General features: G+C 36.7%; 1 protein-coding gene across 5 annotated transcripts in view; it reads right to left on the bottom strand.

Annotated features, from left to right (window-relative positions):
* The window catches only part of slc8a1b (solute carrier family 8 member 1b), a 123008-nt gene that overhangs the window by 17043 nt on the left and 84288 nt on the right, over positions 1–21677 (bottom strand). For 4 of the 5 annotated variants that reach the window (XM_042742189.1, XM_042742188.1, XM_019120183.2 and 1 more), the window contains one exon: positions 3927–4039. In XM_042742189.1, the coding sequence (XP_042598123.1) occupies positions 3927–4039 (113 nt within the window). Of the gene's footprint in view, positions 1–3926; positions 4040–4305; positions 4413–21677 lie in introns of all 5 variants that reach the window. The other variant, XM_019120185.2, reaches the window with a different exon arrangement.

The raw sequence follows: 21677 nt of genomic DNA, 5'->3' as shown, positions 1-21677 counted from the left end.
CACATCACTTCTGTTTCTGTCCCTCTGGTTGCATTTTATCCACAAACACAGTGTTTAATTTTTTCTTATACACTAATTCGCCTCTGCATTGTTTAGTTTTAGCATGTACAGTATAACAGCCTCTCGTTTTAAAAAGTTGTTATATCTTGTTTGGCTGATCGTAAAGGACTCACTAAATCAAAAACAAGAACTGATGGGACAAACTGTAATGGACCTGTTTGTACAATTATTAAATATTAATAATTAAATCCAATAAAATAAAAGAATTGTTTTTAATTTCCTACATGTAATGGGGATTTGGGACCACTGAGATTTGCATGCATCAGATGTGAGTGTGATACATCCACAGAAAAAAGCTGAAAGATGCATAGGAAGTAAATTGTAAGACCAACAGAAAATGTGGCACATCTTCGGTGTAATAAAGTAAGGGCAAGTAAAAATAATTGGCTACATTTTGATACTGTGATTAGTTTTGGTAATTAAATAAGATGCTGCATGTTTTTTCTATTGTCTGTAGATGTGAAACACAACATGAAGATTGTCTGCGTGTGTAAACTGATATTGATTTAATAGGCTAAGGTTCCCTCTTCCTTGTTTTGTCCTTGAAAACAGAGCTATCGTTTTCTATCGACAGCTTGGTGCTACACATCTTGCATTAGCACACACACACACACACACACACACACACACACACACACACACACACACACACACACACACACACACACACACACACACACACACACACACACACACACACACACACACACACACACACACACACACACACACAAACACAGTCCATCCAGCCATCCGTTCCTTCCATTTACATCAAACCATCTCTTCAGCTGTCCTTTATAATTCTAGTCTCTTCTTTTCTTTTTTCTTTCATACTAAACAATCTATTTTCTCTTATCTACAGTATGAAGGTTTTGAATCATCAAGGGTACTTTCAAATGTCTTACAAGCAAAGTTAATCAAAGCCAACTGGACTTGATTATTAATTATTTTGAAGAGGATTCGCCACTCATCTGAGTGTCTTAATCAGTTTTTTTGTTGATTATTGATGAGTTTTTTTGTTTGTGGGTGATGAATTATAACAAAAAATTTATAATCAAATCCAGCTGCATCTGATTTGAACTCTACCTGATGCTCCTCTCTCTTTTTTATTCCATGTTTTAACCACTGGATCTCTTTTTATTGAATTTTATATTAATCATGCTAAAACACAGCATTAATCAAAACAACCGAATATCAAGAAGTAAATCTAAATGTGATAAAAAACATTTGATACACATAAAAACATTTAGGTGCTGGAAAAAAGAGATGCTTTTGTTTCCTGGAAAATAAATGTTTATCTAAATGTGAGATGAAACACACTCGAACAGCCTTGGCTTTGAAGACAGCACACAATCTTGAGCTCCGAGTCTTTTTAGCTCCCCTAATCTCTCCTCATGATTTACAGCCCAGCATCTGAACTCATCTGCTGGCGTGTCTTGACGTTTCCTTTGTGTCTAGTTATGAGATTATTGCGAAGAAACGAAATTAAACAGTTCACTTTGAAGCTTTCTTTCTCAACCTGCAAGTATCCTGAGCACACCCTATATGGTAAACTACAAAAAGATTGTGTAAGAGACGATTATGACAATAAATGAAAGGGTCATATCATTCTTTTGAAAAAAGTTTTTGTGTACAATGCGTACAAGCATCAGAGCTCAAAACTCTCAAACAACAGACCATTCAAAAGTTTGGGGTCTGTAAACATTGCGGGTTGGGGTTTGTTTGTTTGGGAAAGAAATTAAAGGATTAGTTCACTTCCAAAATGAAAATTTTCTGATAATCTTCTCAACCCCATGTCATTGAAGATGTTCATGTCTTTCCTTCTTCAGTCGAAAAAATTCCAGGGTTTTTCTCCATATAGTGGACTTCAAAAGTGACCAACGGGTTGAAGGTCCAAACTGCAGTTTCAATGCAGCTTCAAAGGGCTCTAGATGATCCCAGCCGAGAAATAAGGGACTTATCTAGCAAAACGATTGGTCATTTTCTAAAAAAAAAAAAAAAAAAAAAGTATAATCTCTAACCACAAATGCTCATCTAGCTCTGTAATGCGTGTCCACAACTTGACGCATTATGTAATCACGTTGGACAGGCACAAACAAAGTGAACGTGCCAAGACTAAATCAAATGGCCTTTTCAAAAAAGGTAAAATAATGATGTTGGATGATTTTGAAGTTGGAGGAGAAAAACAGATGGAGTTCGGTCCTCCTTCTGCCTACGTCATGCGCAACCTTTCCAATGTGTCTACATAATGTGTGAAGTTGTGGACGCGCATCTTAGAGCTAGAGCAAGAAGAGCATTTTTGGTAAAAAAGTATGTAAACATTTAAATGTTAAGTAAACTTTTTTTTTTTTTTTTTTTTTAAGAAAATGACCAATCGTTTAGCTAGATAAGCCCCTTATTCCTCAGCTGGGATCGTGTAGAACCCTTTGAAGCTGCACTGAAACTGCAATTTGGACCTTCAACACACTGGTCTCTGTTAAAGTCCACTACATGGAGACAATTCCTGGAAAGTTTTCCTCAAAAACCTTAATTGCGACTAAAGAAAGAAAGACATGAACATCTCGGATGACATAGGGGTGAGTAAATTATCAGGAAATTTTAATTCTGGATGTGAACTAATCCTTTAATACATTTATTCCATAAGGATGCATTAAAAGTGACAATAAAGCCATTTATAATGAATCAGTTTCGAATAAATTCTGTTCTACTGAACTTTCTATTCATCAAAGAATTCTGATAAAAATGTATCATTGTTTCCACAAAATTATTAAAGATATAAAATATAAAAATATTTTCAATATTTATAATAAGAATAAATGTTACTTGACACTGAAGACTGGAGTAATAGATGCTGAAAATTCAGTTTTGCCATCACAGTAATAAATTACATTGTAAAATATATTAAAATTAGTGCTGTCAAACGATTAATCACATCCAAAATAAAAGTTTTTGTTTGCATAATATAAAGTATATATTTTGAAAATATTTACATGTGTTTACATGCCTATATTATATTCATATAATTTATATTATATATAAATATATTTAATATATAAACATAATTTTTTTTATAAAATATATACATGCATGTGTGTGTATTTATATGTAAATAATATATACAGTACACATACATATTTTATGTAAACAATTTTTTTTTTTTTTTTTTATGTGATTAATTACGATTAATCATTTGACAGCACTAATTAAAATAGAAAACAATTATTTTAAATTGTAATAATATTTCACAATATTACAGTTTTTGCTGTATGTTTGATCAACAAAATGCAGCTTTGTTGAGTATATATATCTTTCAGGAACATTACAAATATAAACTCTGACCCTAAACTTTGATTGGTAGTGTACACTGAAATAAAGCTGGTAATATGCACATAACAGTGCCTTTTATGATACAGGTTATTGCTCCAAAACACCAGAAGACACTATTACTTTTTAAATGGTGTCTAATTAAAGACAAGTGCAAGATACGAAGAAGGTCCACCAAAACGTTCTTCTGATTCTGGCAAGGCTTTTAAAAGCATTAGATTAGGTTAGATTAGGTTTTCAACTGCCTCCATTTATATTTGCTTTTAGCTCTGTTCATTTAAAAACTGTGTTAACTGTGATAATGTCAGTTTTGGAGCAATAATCCTTGAGTAACATTAAAACAAGTAGAATCTGGCTCCTACTGTATGTGCAAGGTATGTGTGTTAATGTGCTAGAAGTTGTGTGTTCAGTGAAAACAAATAAATGTCATTAAATTAGTAAGACAGCACACCAACACCAGGAGAGAAAGAGAGAAGGTGAGACTCTGCCCAGAGGAAGAGAAGAGTAAAAAGCAAAGGAGACACTGTGAGAGGGAGAGAAACCTCTGTATACTGTCCATCCTCTCCTTTTCCAAAGTGGGGTCTGTAGCTCTATGCAAAAGCTGCATTGCTTATCGTATTCCTCTCGATTGAGAACCCTGACTGATATCGTCTTCCTGCAGAAACAAGACAACAGGAGGGGGGTTGGAATAATGCATGCATGATACACACACACACACACACACATACACACACACAAGCAAGCAAGCAAGCACACGCGAGGGCCTGGCCGGAGGGCTGTCGATGGTATAGTTTGGCCTGTAGTTGATCCCGATGATGATCCAGAGCAGAGAAGGTTCAGAGTGGAGTAGTGTTTAGTGTGTCTGTGTGTGTGTGTGTTGTATGTGTGATTTCCTCTGCAGGCTCAGGCCACGCCCCACACCTTTCTTCTCATTGGTCTCTACGAGATGGGGTTCTCCAATCTCCAGGAAGAAGCTCTTGTTCTTCTCGTATTCTTCGTCATCAATTATCCTGACTTTTACTGTTTTGCTGGAGAGAGGGGGAGAGAAAGAGAAAGAGGGAGAGGAAGAAAAGAGTGAGGAAAAGACAGGCCAAGGGAAAATGAAGAAAGATAAACAGCATGCAGTCATGCACAGGCAGACCGTCAGAATAAGAGGATGATGCAAGAGAAACAGAAAGAGAGAGAGAGCAGCCTCACAAGTCTGACTGTAAATACACATTCACAAACACTGATACAATCTACAGTCACTCTAATTTTTCTACTCACTCCACAAAATCTATTTATGTTGGGCAGATCCAAATTTATTATATAAATCATTATTTATAAACAACCTCACTGTTTTACTACATATATTCTTTCTTGAATAATTATAGAATTTCATATTTGTACATTTGTTAAATAAATAGGACTCATTAAATTCAAAATTCTAATTACATGATATGCTTATTATTTTTTCGATAAGCACATTTATTTGATAAGCAAATTCATAAATCAATATATGCTGAGGAAACCCACCAAATGAATTGATCATTCAAATCATAATGCAAAGACATTACATTACTGTAGATGAAAGAATTGAATAAACTTCAAAAAGTGCTTTTACAAGTCAATATACTGTTTGTTTTATTCCCATATCATTAAACATAAGCTATCACTGGCCAACATAATCCATTTTGCAATTGAGTTTGCCAATAATAATTTATTTTTCACAGCTTAATTCTTTTTAATTAATCACACAAAATGAATTTAAATTGACAGACATATAAATAAATAAATATTGTGTTAAATAATATAAACAGTAAATATTTGTATATAATGTGGCTAATAGTTATCTAGAGGTCAGCATCTTATTTACAAAAAGAAAATCTCACGATTTTGTAAATATAAGAATAAAAATAATATTGCATGGCTTTTGTATGAAATCTGTACTGTTCTAAAATGCAGTCAGTATCTTGTGAATTAATCAGCGCTGCATATTTACAAGATTTATAACAGCTATAGTTGCATATTAAATAAAATCAATGGATGTGCAGATGGACTGCAGTTTAAATGGCCATTCATTTAGCTCTGACTCAAGAACTCTCAAGCTTATTCACACATTTTTGTTTTGCCTGAATTCTTCCTCATCTGCACATCCAGCCCTGTATGCTTAGAGGGAACACTGAATACAAACCTCCATCTCCAAGCTAACAAAATCAACCATCATCAGAACTAGAAACAAAATCCTTCATACACACATTCAGACCACTTGCTGCTATATGTCTGCATGACCTTTCTCCAAGAGCAACCGCAGCCACAACCAACCATGTCAGATTGGCCTTATGTCATGAACAGGAAATCTAAATCGACTCTCTTGGCCTACATTTTTTTCCTCACTGAATATCAAGTATCATGGCTACATGGCTGACATTGTAGTAATGTTTCATTAAATGTTGTTTGTGCTGCACATTTAGTTTACAACTGAAATCATTTTTGGAAGAAAAATGATCTATAAAGCTCTGAAAATTGTGGCGACTTAAGGAGGGTGATTATGAAAAATCATTTTCGCTCAGTAAAATGTTTTTGTTATAAAACATCAGCGCCAACTGAACAATATCCAGACTTACAGAGTCTTACAGAAACGCACAATCACTTCCAACAGTCATCAATCTTCAATTAAGGCACAGGTGCTACAGCAAGAAAGACAGAAAGTGAAGAAAATGCATGGAAGAATGAGGTAAGAAAGACAGAAGAGTTATCAAATGCTGGCATATGCTTCAGGGAAGACTAATAAACACAAACACCCTCTATCTTTGTCTCTCTTTATCTTTCTCAAAGACAATTTCATATTCCTTCCATCCTATTGGTTGTCAGAAACACAGTGTTAGATTATTTCCAGATCCACACTGTCAGGTGCAGGAAGCTGTGTGTGTGTGTGTGTGTGTGTGTGTGGGAATGATCCTCTTCACTTCTCATCTGAATGTGGGTTAGGTTCAGCTGAGGTCAAGGAAGCGCTTTAATGCGACATCAATAAATCATAGAACTGCTTTTACACGCATACAAAGGTTTTAAAATGACAGCCCATGCCATTTTAGAATGTGTGTGTGCGTGGGTTGTTTTTCTATTTATTCTTTGTACCTTTTGTTCTTGTCAAGTGTCTCTGACATCTGTCATTACATCTGTAGTTACTGGACACTTGCTTTATTGCTTTACTCCTCTAATATCTCCCTCTCTCATTTCAAATGATGTATCACATTTATAATTGTATAAGACAATGTCTATTGAATTTGACAGAAAACAAAGTGATTTTGTAAGTGTGTGTGTTGTAGACGAGACGTTAATTAGAAGTGTTCTCGAGCTCTGTTTTATCATTCAAAAGAATGAACACATAATAGCGGATGTTTCACAAGCAGTCAACTTAAACCCCAGTTAAAAAATGTTAGCAGTTTGTGCTCTGGATGAGAAAAAGTGTGACCATGTAACACACTCACCTGCTAAACACACTGTCAGATCATCCTTTCACACCTTTCACAACCAGTGTTGGTTTCACAACTTTTTAGCGGCGGAACAATTTAACCAGTGTGAATCTCCAGTGTGACAGCAAAATAAATCATATTTACCTAAGTTGAGAATATCAAAGTTTAAAAATTATGCAGTGAGATAAAAAAGATGCGTTTATCATGAAATACTGATGACAAAGCACATTTATCAAGCTGCATGCAAACACAACAGCATGAGATGGGTAGTCTGATTCACAAGTAAATGACTCTCAGTATGACAAAATATTTGCTGCATGAACTCACTGACCCACTGTTAAAATTTGATGTGATTAATTGCAGTAAAGACTAAAATTAAGCAAATTTTGTTTTGTTTAGTATATTTACTGACAGATTGTTCAGTTAATGTGCAGGTTTTTTTTGGTTGGCGATAAATGGTTCGATAACTGTAATAAAAAAAAAAAACGGTTTTCTTTACTGACAGGTTGTTCAAGTAGCCTAGGTAGTGTTTTTTTTTTTTTTGGCAAATAAATTAATAAATGTAATTTTAAAAAGTTATATCATGGTGGACCTCCTTAATTCTGAACTTATTTATATATTTGTTTATTTTGTCATTAAACCTAACTCTCCAATCAAAATATGTTAAGATATGATTTAGCATGTACTGTACATCAAGCCTTATGCAAACCATTGACTTGTCCACACAATGAGGGCAATCTAATCTCTTACTATTCATGTGGGCACATTTGGTGACCTGACACACACACACACCAGTACACTTGACAGGATTGACGTGAACACACACACCTTGAAGCCTCTTGAATTCAGCATTTCTCTCCTTATTTTCGATTACAGTAGATGACAGCGGCTTTATGTGTGTGCACCACGTTCCCCTCCAAGTGTGCCCATCTCTCTTTAGCAGCTCAAATTTGAGCCTGCAGGAAATCAAAGCATGCTTTAGATTAAGCCAAACGGGCAGGGGTTTGTGGGATATGCTAGGGGTCTTGAATCTCTGATCAGGGTGTTGCATAAAGCTGCTCCAATTCATGCCTGACCAGAAACCAAGCACTGCGACATGAGATCACACACATGCTCACGCTTATGAAAGAAACAGAAAGGAACAAAGCAGACACACACAAATGATACGACATTATCTGTTCATTAGCATATCTGCATTGCAGTAGCCTTGATCGGAAGAGCTCCTGACACACACACATAATTTAAATTCACTTTCAAACTGCTCTTTAAAATTCATATATAGCTTATACTGTTCATCAACCGCTTCCTGTTTGAAATTATCTTCGGATCGATGCTTCTAGAGGATGTGCAGACACGTTTTATAGACCAGCTGTGGGACAGTCAGGAAGCTTGGACTCAAACACTCTTGCTGCAATGCTTGCTGCTGATCGCCCGTCGCTGCTGCATTACAGTGAGTTAGCGACTGCAGTGATGTGAACACACCTTTGGGTCTAATCCATCATCAGCTCCATGTTCAGGTTTACCAGGGTTAGGTCAGTGTAGCTGGACTGGAATGAGATCCAGACCTACTAGCTTAATTTATATGCCAAAACCACACATACACACACAGTTTGACTTACAGCGTCCAGAAACATTTGCCAGCAATTAGATCTGTGCTTAGCAACCGGGAAAGAGCCAAAATAGAACCACTTTTCAAGTGTGATTTACTAAAGGCCACATTACACTGCATGTAAGAGAGACAGAGAGCAAGAGAGAGAGGGAATAAAGTAATGTAACCTCTTTAAAATTCAAATCGTGTCTGCTCCTTAACACAAGGAGGAGCCACACCAAATCAATACGAGCTGACTTTTGTATGTGTGTGAGTGGATATGGGTGGGAGCATGTTTAGAAAGAATATAGAATAAATATATGCGTATTTAGTCTTTTACTTGTGCCATGGTGAGACAAGAGGGTGGAGATTCACTAAGAACGATTTGCGCCCGCTGTGCAAATAAACAATATTGTTTTAGCGCCGACTCACTGCAGGAATTATGCAAATCAGGTAACAGTGCAAATCACAGACTGTATAGCATCACTACAGCGATAGACACCTGAACTGGCTCCTTAAAAATGGATATAGAACTCTTTTGTCCATCATTTGATGAGTTACTGCTGCCATGATCAATAAAAAAGCACACAAACTGCTCATTTTAACCAAACTGCAACAGGCATGATAATAATTTAATTTAAATATGCCTGGTTCAGTGCTATACCTCTGCAGGTATCTTCTGGTTAAACTTCATAACAAATAATAATAATAATCATTTATAAAACCAATATAATAATATTAATATAAGCAGTATTATTAATTTAATTTATTTCATAAATAAAAACAAACAACAAAAACTAGATTGGATTTAGTTAAGATGCAGCTGAAACATAACATGAATTTCTCCTTAGACTGTATTTGATAAGTGAACATAAAAACCATTAAACTATGGAAAATTAAAACTGAGAGTACAGGAGTACAGAGAATGTGTATTTGTGCACAAATGTGTGTCTCAAAGGCCAAATGAAACCCTTTTCAACATGACCCTAAGTGCAAGGTAATGCATAAACTAGTGTAGACAAATGCAATCTCTTCTTTTAATATATTCTGTACTTAGATTTAAGTGTGCATGCAAAAATCTTATGACCTGTTTGCATGCTCACTTTAGCCTATCTACACCCCACAGTGCAGGTATTGATTGTGGTGTAGTGGGGTGAAATGAGAGCTTGCTGCAGCGACCTGCTAGTGAATAATGGAAGGAGAGAGAGGGAAAGAGAGAGGAAGGGAAAAACATGGATGGCAAACTGAGAAGACAAGCGTGTGTGCCTTCAATATGAGCATTACAGGGCGCTGAAGCACAAACATCATCTTTAATGTAGTTTTCAGTACTTTAATGATTCGAATTTGTTGATGTTACAAGCTGATTTGTGAGTGTTTAAAACATTTTCAAGCTATTTAACAAAACATGCCAGCCGGCACAATGAAGCATCACCCACTTCTGACATATTTTGTGCATTTGCTCATTGTCCTTTTACAAACTGCAATTATCACACAATGAAATGCGTCATAACTTACAATTCAAATTTTTTTTTTAAATGAAAATTTTTTTGCTCAAAAGGTTATTTTTTAAAATCATTTAATGGAAGTGCAAACGTGCCAAGAAACCTGCATTCTGTGGCCTTAATTTGGAAAATGTATCTTGTATCTTTTCTTTCTTTGGTTCGGTTCACTTTTTCTGCTCTCTGAGTTCTCCGTTCTGGGTCAAGGTGAATCCAAACTGAATGAAAGATTTTTGTTCTTGACACAATTTCTCAAGTCTGAACTGTCACAAGAGACTGAAATGACAAGAAGACCCAATTTCAGAACCATAGCACTTCAAAACCTCCATTGCTTCTGTCTGCTGATATCTGGCTCACCCCGCCCCTCTCTCTATTGCTCTCTCTTTCTTCTCAGTGTCTTCCTCTCTTGTCCTCTCTTGGGTGAGTTTTGATGGGCAGGTCTTAAGTGAGACAGTTAATTAGATTAATGGTAACTGGCTATGTGCCTCAGGAGACTAATGTATGCTTGTGTGTGCGTACGTGTATGTGTGTTCTGCTAAAGTGAAAGAACTTTTTAAACTCTTTAGTGATAAAAGCATTTCAATATTCATGAGCTTTGTTTTGCTGATCATCAATAATGTATTAATTGAAAGAGCTGCAGTATTTTCAGACGGGAGGGTGTGTAGACACAGTTCAACATGGCAGTGTGATAGTCCTTACAGCAGGCAGCAAAACACACATCCATGCCTTCAAGCCTGTACAGTACATGTCAGACACACACACACACACACACACACGGGGGGAACATAAGAGAGTGGAACAAAAAGCTGCAATACAATATTTGCCTTCATGACCTTCATAGCATCTCTGGTCTTCTCTCTGTTCATTTACAGCCCTGCGTCTCTCCATCTCTCTGTGCACTTTTCTCTAACAGAAGAGCTTAAATCAAGGGCTGCTGGAAATGCAACGGCCCTGTCTACCTTTTCTCTGTAATGAACAAAAGCTATGTGTCTCTGTGTGTGTCTGAGCTTCAGTGGCCTTCAATCTAGTTCACCTGTCAAGAAACACAGCAAGACATTCAGACCTGTCCAGAAACAACAGACAAAAAATAAAGAAACAAAGAAAGAAAAGTTTTTAATTTTCTATTAAATGGATAGTTCACCCAAAAATGAAAATTCTGACATTAATTACTCTCCCTCATGTTTATAAAGTTAGAAGAATACTTTTTGTTGCATAAAGAAAACAAAATTAGCAACTTTGTCAGTCTTTGACACGCATTCACAATGAATGCGTGTCGAAGACTGACACAGAAGAGAAGAAATCGTTAAAGTCATTATTTTCATTTTCTTTGCACACAAAAAGTAATCTCGTAGCTTCATAACATTAAGGTTGTACCACATGGACTATTTTAATGGTGTCCTTGCTACCTTTCTGGGCCTTGAATGTGGTATTTGCGTTGCTGTCTATGCAGGGTCAGAAAGCTCTCGGATTTCATCAAAAATATCTTAATTTGTGTTCTGAAGATGAATGAAGGTCTTACGGGTTTAGAGCAGCATGAGGGTAATGACAGACTTATCCCTTTAAGGGCAACTGCTAGTGTGTTGGGTAGTTATTAGGGTGTTGCTAGGTGGTTGCTAAGTGTTTCCCATTTAACAATTTTATGAAGTTTTAAGTCAACTTTGTGCAACATGACATGATCAGAGTCAGAGCATACTTCAAGTCAAGAAACAAGCAAAATGTTAGAATTATGAGTAGTGGGATTTTGGACCAATGAAATTTCACAATGGATGGGCTATTCAGCAAGATGCCACAGAAATATAAATTAAAATGACTTACAAAATGTCCAATATACAGTACAGACAGACAGACGGACAGATGCATAGATATTCATTTCACACACTCATAGTGCTGTAGTCTTTTTCTCTGCTGGATTCTCTGGATGCCCATATAAGGACGCATTTCTCAGCTCTGACCTCTTGACCTCTCCTCCTCTAAAGATCCCACATACATCAGCACTACTGCCACTGTAGCAACAGTGTGTACCACCCAGAATAACAGCTTAAGAACTGACTCCAGTAGCTGCTCTACATACATATGGAGATGCTTGATATGTGTGAGTGTCTGTGTGTGTTTTTGATCCTCCTTATCAAGTGTCTCTAGATCAGTTTGTTGAAGGATTTGCAGAGGTTTCCAATTCTGTTTTGCTGCTCTATTGCACACACTCATACTCCTACATCCTAGCAAAAAAAGTCATCATATATTTACTAGAGGTCAAATAACAGCAATCTCTCTCTCTCTCTCTCTCTCGCTCTCGTGTCTCTCTTTCTCTCGTTCCAGCACTCACTCTGGATTTCTTTTCTGGGAAGAGCAGCGATATCCACTTTTCCTCGGATTACAGTATGCTACAGAGCTGCATATTCCACACAATTGTCACACACACACACACACACTCACACACACACACACACACACACACACACACACACACACACACACACACACACACACACACACACACTCACACTCTTAACCGAGACCCCGGCAGCTACTGGACATTCAGCAGAGACTTGGCTAACCAGAGAGGCTGAGTTCAAGACAAACTGACAAGACACAAATCAGAGTCCCATCCCACCAGATCATTATCCACCTAATTTCCAAACAATTCAGCAAGGATCGAGAGCAGATGAGGCCCATCAGCTCCGGCCCGCAGCCCGTCAGACGACTGCGACGAGTCACAGAGGCCCCGTTCCACCCTGCTGCTCCTGTTAGCACCAAAGATACCCAGCAGCTTGTTTAGATGATCCTCATGCTCACCTCAAGTCATGTCAACATCAGACAAATGTGGCTGTAACACCTCTGCCACAGGAAGTAATGACTGTGTGAAGTGGAGGAAAGATAAATGAACTGATTCGGGTGCAAGGCAAGCACAACTGCTTAAGAGAAAATTCTACTCATTAGTGTGATAATAATGACAAACAGGAACAGACTGACAGGCCTGGAGACCCTGAGGCCATTCGCACCGTTCTACTGATAGAGCCAATAATGCAATTGAGAAAGGAATTGAGTCTACTAGAATAAACAGGTTTCTACAAAACGGTCCAATCACACTTTCCATCTGTCAGTTCTATAGTCCTGCCTCAAACCCGTGCCATTGGTTAAGAGAGAAACTGACAAATTGCATTTTAAAATATGTTATGTGCCATTGGTTAAGAGAGAAACTGACAAATTGCATTTTAAAATATGTTATACAATCTTTTTAAATATATAAAATATATATATATATATATATATATATATATATATATATATATATATATATATATATATATATATATATATATATATATTTATATTTTGCATTTTAAAATATGTTTTAATATATTTTTATGTATAATTATTAAGATTATAAAAAGGTATTTATTTATTAATTTTTCTGAATAATATATCTGGCTTTTAAACTGTAATGCACTCTGTTGAGTACCTATACCCAGAGGGATATGATTTGTATATACATGTATATATATATAAACTAAATATAAAATCAAATTTTTCCAATATTAATTATTTTATTTAAGAAAATGCAGATAAAGACTTTTTTGTGTTTTTTGTTTGGAAATGACTGTTCTCCTTGCTTCTAACTGGAATATAGGAGAGCTGAGATCAACAAACCTCTTAGAACACCTCTCCTCTCATGGGTTTTCAGCCTGACTGATGTCAAAGGTCACACAGTGAGAGCCGCAGAGGGAGAGCGTACTCATCACCCCACTGTATATGCAAATAACCTGCAACAAGGTAATTAAAATCTCCATATAATGAAGTCATGCTTGGGCAGAAATATGGAGCAGAGGGAGGGAGAGTTACAACAATGAAGAAACAGAGGAAAAAGAAACAAGCAAGAAGAAAAATACCTATAGATCCTGAGGAATCTTGAGCAAATCTATCATGTTGAAAATAAACCTACGTATACAGTATGTGTCTGACATCAAAGTGAGGCAGCATATTTCAGGCCGGTGGATCAGAGATTTTCAGAGATTCTGAATCGTCGTGCCCTTGAGCAAAACACTTGACTCCAAGTTGTTCTTCAGGGACTGTCCACTGACAGAGCTTTACAGTTCAGTATGTGGCTGTGATAATATAATATATGCCTTGAACAATTGGTTTTGATCAAAAATTTTAAGTGAACAAACGGTTAACAGTCATCCACTGATTCATATGTGTGTTCCTGCCTTCAAAGTCTGACTATTACAAATGCATCAGATCAGATAAAGCAAATAGGCAAGCTTTTAATTGATTGGTCAAAGTCACTGAACAAATATGCTGCTTCAGTGAACCAAGATGAATCAAACATCCCGACGATAAACCAATAGGATGGGGGATGCTGTTCATTCAGTTCGGCTGATGAAAAGAGTGTAGCACTACAAGAAGTTTTATAGGTTTACACACAGCATAATTCCCAATTTATGAATGTGTAAAAATGACTGATGGCTATACATAATTTTCCTTGCAAGGAGCCTACTGGAAATGCATTGCTATGGCGCTTAATGTGATACAATATCTTAATAGCTCTCTTTAAACGCTTAAAGTAAATTACTGAAACTCATAAATAAATTTTAGGATATTGCTGTAATTTCTCTTGTGCTTGATAAAACATCTACTGTAGATGCCAGGAAGCTGGCAAAATGGAGAAAAAAACAATTTGCTTTGAAAACACACGTGTCCCTTAATAGATCACGTAGACATGCAACTTAGAATGAAGAATAATGAGATTGGTCACAAACAACTTGATTTTGAGTGAATCTCAAGTGAATGACTCAGGGATTTACTCATACTCATTTTAAAACACTCATTGGCTGTAGCCTACTGGCGTATTGATGTAACCCTCAAAAAAAAAAAAAAAAAAAAAAAAAAATGAATAGCAGAATGAATCAGAGCAATTTTTGTTATTGTTGAATGGACTTAAAAGATGTAACTGAGATGAATCAAATCCCCATCACTAATATGAAATAGTTATAAAAAAAACTCACACACAAAAATGGTTAATTTAACATTTAGCAAAAGCTAACTTCATTGATATAATATCAATATGGAAAGATTGGTCACCAAGGAGGTCTGAATTACTTGGCAAAAATTGCAAAAATTTTATTTCATCAAAATACATGGTTACTTTTCAGTGGCTGTCAATGGAAAAACATGCTTTTCCCCTCCACATAATGGTGTAGTACCGACACCTTCCAGCAGGGGCAAACTGCAGAAGCTCTGCTTTAGAGACTGTACACGCACTTAATGTACTGTAATGTGCTTTTGGTAAAAGCATCTCCTAAATGACAAGTAATGGTACTTCCAAGTGCATACTGAAGCATTTAATGCATAATTAATAGGTTATGCTAATCAGGTCCGCATTCCTCCCACTGTCTTTTTCTCTGCACAGACCACTGAACTAATTTAACCTGCTACAGAACTCTGACACCCTCTATCTCATCACGTTTAGAGAAAGATGCGGTACATTGACTGAAAAATTGGTCTTTGTGAACCAAAGAACTGTGATGAGAGGTGGGATTTAGCAAACGTCAATCAAATCAAAGCCAATCCGATTTCATTCTACTACGTTGATGTCATCGAGCTGTTTGTTTCCTGAAGGTTCAGTGAAGTCATAGCAACTGATTTTCCGAGGCCACCGGGGGAACTTTAAAACGTCACCACTTCAAGTTTTCAATGGAAAACTTCTAATCGCTCCCTCTTTCTCTATAGTCCTTCCCTACTGGCATGTTTCAATAACTCTTTCCTCTTCTTCTCCTTCCTCCATCACTCTTTCACTGTGTGTGCGTCTTTCGAGTCTGCATCTGTTACTGTACCACCCGCCCACACACACACACACAGCTATTACTCATAGAACAACACACACACACACACACACACACACACACACACACACACACACACACACACACACACACACACACACACACACACAATGCTATTACTCAGAGAAATACACACACACAAATACATTATAAAAGCTTGTGTCAGTTTTTTTCATTTCAAAAGGTTGTCTGCAAAGCCAAAGAAGCTCTCAGGAGACAAAAACTAGTAGAAAAAATAACAGGAGAGGACAGATGACAAAAAACAGACCTGTATTTCAATAACAACTGCAAAAAGACAAGGCTCCTAATCTGTGTCTGTGCAAGAACACATACACAAACATTCACACGCACAAATATGCATTCATTTCATGCACATTTCTGGAATGACAAAAATACATATTAAATTAACAGTTTAACAAAAACTTTAAATCTTGTTGTTCCTAGCTTAGTTTTCTTTAGAAGGAGAAGAAACTTTCAAGCTGCAACTTTCTATTTAACACAAATGAGAGGAGACTACGGCTGTTGTGTCCCGAAAATGTTTAAAACAAGTTCTGTTTCAAAAGAAGATTATACGTTTAGTGGACTACATTCCAAGTCTCCCAAAGCCAGTCGGTAGTTTGTCCAAGAAAAAGGCAGAAATTAAGACAAGTCATATGAGGTTTAAGTCAAAGATGTCAAACATTACTCGTTTTCCTTGGGTCCTGTGAGCAAACTTGTATGTTAATGCAAATGTGCAGACAAAATGACTAAAGAATTCCTACAAATGTCACATTTGACATTCTGACATTTTCACCGGAAGATCAAGTTATGGCATTTTGATTAAAATTTTTAAGGTAAAAAAAACGGACAATAAATCAACATGCATTTAGAAAATAGGGTTGGACCAGAATATCCGGTTATCCGAATATTCGTTTGGTGGGTTGGCATTCGATTTTCAATTTTGAGATTTGAATATTCTTTTTTTTTTTTTTTTTTGAACATCTGGCATCCCCCGCGAAACTGTTCTCATTCGCTGTTGAATATAGCTGCTTTTTTACTATCGGGCTAAACGGTTCTAAGAACTGTCAGGTACGGTTACGGTTGTATTTCCACATGAGTCCGGTACGGCGCGGCACAATTACAAAATGTTCTCGGCCCGGAATTCTCGGCATTGTTAGAAAACCGTGCTTAGCCGTGCTGTTAGAATGCATGTGTGTGACGTCGCCACTCTGTTGCCTGGCTACCAGTTTCTCCATAGCTGGCTAAGTATTCTATTTGATCAAACAGCCAAATAAACAGCTATGCTACATTCAATATAAAAAAGAAGTATAATGTCTGAGACAGTTTGGTTTGTGGAGGAAACATTTGCGCTTACTGATATTATACCCGTCACCGTCTTCTGTTTATTTTTCACGTCAAGAGTTGTGTCCTTTTTTCTGTTATTGAACGAAGTAAATATCTGATAAAGGAGTCCCAAAAACAGAAATATCTGATCATTGTCCATATCGCTGTTTATATTACACTTGCGTTACCAAATCAACTGATGCATTTGTATTGCATTCCAAAGAGCTCCGTTACCAGCACCACAGTGGAAAATGACACCATATCCGTGCTGACTGGCCCGGATCGGCAGGAATGGAATGGTTAAGCAAAGAGAACCGTTCGGCCCGATAGTGGAAAAGTGGCTTGTGAATCGCCCATGAGTGAACGTCACGATTCAGTTCATCTGGAAGAGAAGACAAAAATGCTGAAGACCTCGGCTGTGTGGAAGCACTTTAAATTTGGGCCCTGCCCATGTGAGGCACGGCGCTTCTGGCTTGCACTGCTCTGTAGTTTATTAAAAGTTTATTAATTCTGAACGTGTCGCGTGTCCATATTGCACCAAAATGCGACATTGCACTCCCTTGGTTCCGCAGCAAAACACCCGCCATGAGTGAAGTCGATTGGATGAACGGTTCTTGACATAATAAAAATGCAAACAGACAGACAGACACACAGAGATTCCTGCCTTTATTAGAGAGAAGAATATGTTCAGCCCCTCCCTCCGAAGCTTCGAATATTCAGTATTGATTACTATCGAAACTTCAAAGCTCAAAAAATGGTATTCGGACCAGCCCTAGTGTATACTGTAATTCATTTTGGCATTTTTAAAACTGAACTGCACCAGCCCTCTTTTTTCACTGTATGGAAAAGAGCAGCTTGAACATTTTTCCTAAAACCTCCTTTTGTGTCATACAAAAGACAGAAAGCTATATACAGTAGCTTTGGAACTTACAGGTGATTTCATTGAGTAAACTACTCTGGTAATAAAAAAAAAAAACAGCTTTCTGTTTTTCATCAGCTTCCTTCTCTGGGTTCAAAGATGCTGATGGGTCAAGGACGGACTATTGTTCGATAAGTGAAAAGATTGAAATATTGATTACGTAATGACCACTTCCATCCAGCTCCTAAACGACTGTGTCTTTGTGCTATTCAAAACCTCCATTTTAAAGGTCAAACTGCAGTGATCAAAACCAGTGCCAGGCGTCTGATGCTTCTTTCTCTCCCTATGCAAAATGAATGACAGCTCCAGACATTTTTAGGAGTCAGGTAATTCATGACCTTTGACACTCTATTCAACACCTTTTTTTTCCCTCTTGCAGGCTGATCTAGCAGCACCAGCCCATGGAATAAGCCAAAATATGAATGAGAGAGAGAAATAAATAGAGGGAGCAAGGTACTGTAATAACTGTAGGAGGTAGAAGGCTTCACAGAAGCAGGCTTTCAAAGAGGCAGAAAAGAAGAAAGAAGGAATAAAAGTAAAAGGAAGGTGCTCTGCAGGAAAATGAAACCTCTGAAGCTGTTTGGGACTTTTCAATAGAGCTCCACTGAAGGTCCAATCAATCCTCCAGAAACCGTTTGGGGCACATGTTTCACACTAGGCTACATTTGCCATTAGCATGTGTGTCTGTGTGTGTGTGTGAGCATCTGGACCCGTAACGTATAGAATATGTAATCATATGACGGAAGAAAAAGGTGCCTGTTTTTCATGCTTGTACTAAACTCAGACCTGGTTTTACATAAACACTCTCCGGTTGACTTCACAGCTACTCTACATGAGTAACCATTGCTCAACTATAGCTAGCACTGCATAAACACGTCCATTTGTGTGAGCAGTCATCTGAGCACACACACACACACACACGGATACACAAACATGAAAGTACTTAAAAACCCCAAAATGACAGGTTGTACTTAACACAGGCCAGTCATCATCCCAGCAACCTTCTACACACCAAAACAAAACAAAATCAGCAATGAGACACTTCAAATGAACGAAAAATGGCAAAGGGTGGGATAAAGAGAAGTGAGGTGAGTGTTTCACTCATTTGATTGACAGATGGCACCGGTCAGCTTTCCGGTGAAAACGCCCCCTTACTTGTATAAGCCCAGCTGTGTGTTTATAGTCCATGAGTGAGAGCATCATTTTGGCACACAAACCCTTTAGGACTGATAAGTGTCTCACTCTCTGTCCATCTTACTGTCCTCAGTTAAACATCCTTGAGGACTCATTAGTTTCTGCTTCTTTCCACGCCGCTGTCACCTCACATTCACCCAAGACCACTGCTACAGTACATCCCAAATCATATACTTCTAGTGCACTGTACTAAGTATGCTGAGGATGGGAAAGTACTTGAGTAATTTTAGTATCTTTGTGTAGTTTTAACATGGTCGCTACTATTGCAACATAGTGGTACATCATGAAATTACATTTACATACATAAATTACAATGATTTAAAAAAAAAAAAAAACTCATTTAAAAGATACGTTGAAAGTAAAATATATGTAATATGATATATGACATATTTATTACATAGACTACCTTTCAAAAGTTTGGGGTCAGTAAGTTTTTTTTTTTTTTTTTGAAATTACTACTTCTGTTTCATAAAGATGCATTAAATTGATTAAAAGTGGCAGTATTCTATATGTATAATGATACAAAGGATTTCTGTTTTACATAAATGATGTTCTACTGTTCAACTTTCTATTCATCAAAGAATAAAAAAATAAAAAAATAAAAAAACTGATCATGGTTTCCACAAAATATTAAGCAGCGGACTGTTTCTAACATTGATAATAATAGGAAATGTTTCTTGAATGTTTCATATAATGATTTCTGAAGGATCATGTGACACTGAAGACTGGAGTAATAACTGCTGAAAATTCAGCTTTGCCATAACTAAATAAATAAAATTTTAAAATATATTAAAGATAAGTTTGAAAAACGTTATTTCAAAGTGCAATAGTATTCCACAATATTACTGTTCCTATAATTTTTGATCAAATACATGCCGCCTCGGTGAGCATAAGAGATGTCTTTAAAAAAATGTATAAAAAAAATAAAATAAAAAATCTTCCTGACCCCAAACTTTGGAACATACAGTACATTTGTTTTACCATTTAAAATGTTGAAAAATTACCATTATAAATGTCTTCTCTCTCAAAGCACAAAGAATTGTGTGTAATATTACCCCTAACAGCACATACGGATCCATGTCTTAAAATTCCAATCTGCAGAATATGGCGTTTTTCACAAAATTTAGGACACACTAATCACAGTATACAATAAGTGTGCGAATTGTAAGTAGCCCACAATCCCACTGCCCACATGACAGCAACATGCAGACCTAAAGCCCCCTTTTAAGGGCAAAATATGTTCAAATTCACAAACATTATGCTTCACGGACAGAGAAAAACACTGCACTTATCCCACTTGGATGCAGCGAGCAGTGAATTCACCTCCTCACCTCCACCGTCCAGTCTGAATGAGAATTAGCTCTGACAGCTGGTTGTGGGGGCGCGTGGAACAACTGCACACTCACAGACTGCTTCCTATCAAACCTGAAATGCTACAGCCACACGCTGAGCATGTAACTGTGCCATCTGTCAGGTTTGTCGAGGACTGGCATTTTTTACTGTGGCTAATTAATTCAAAACTAGCTCGTTAGTCCGCTTGATAAATACTATGTAATGATTTAGCAACATTTGTAAGCTGTCTTGTTAAGTTACATGAAGGTATCTAAGATTTGAGGCTGGTTAAAAACATGCGTGGCATTTAAGGTCTGATTTTAGCATCTCATTTACACTTTGAAATAAAGCTAAAATATCTTAGCTTATCTTAGCTTTTCATAATATTTGATGTACTTTGATATATTGATAATTCCACTTTATCTTAATATTTGCTTTGAAGTGTCTAAAAAGGATGACGAGAAGAACCATACAGCTATTTTAGTAGACTCAAATATGACTGAAATAAATAAATAATAAAAATAAAACATACAAAAAACACAAAAATCTAGCTAAATATAAATGTTTTTGATGATACTTTGCTGTTTATGTGAACCGGAATATAATTTTACAGTAATAAAGAACAATATTTCCATGCATATATTTACTAAAACATCAGTACACGAAAATTGCCACATGGAGACACCGGAAAACACTTTTGAGCAACAAAACATTAGCGTGCATGTGTGTGCGTGTGGAATTGAATCATTAAAATCAACAGTTTGAACTGATTCACAGAAATGAATTAAACTTACCACCTCAATCAGTTTATGAGACTCCATTATATCATTCATATTAATGATGAATTTTAATGATAATCCTACACAACACAGATTTGCATCCAGTCAAATGCTTTACAAACCAAAAATGACAAATGTCATGGCTGTGATATAAAAAAAGCCTATTAGATATTAATGACTATTGAAAAAATCTGTCTAAAGCTCTCAAAAGTCACAATACAAAATTGTGAAGCTAACTCTTTAACAGGAAAAAATGTAATTAAAAACACTGTGATATTCACGATTAATCACATATTCATCTTATATCACCAGCAAAATCGTTGCCAATATCATGAATATTCGACAGCCTACAGCCCTAATGCTC

Source organism: Cyprinus carpio, chromosome B17, assembly GCF_018340385.1.
Source record: "Cyprinus carpio isolate SPL01 chromosome B17, ASM1834038v1, whole genome shotgun sequence".
Taxonomy (NCBI): Eukaryota; Metazoa; Chordata; class Actinopteri; order Cypriniformes; family Cyprinidae; genus Cyprinus; species Cyprinus carpio.
This window is presented reverse-complemented; position numbering and strand designations above follow the sequence as displayed.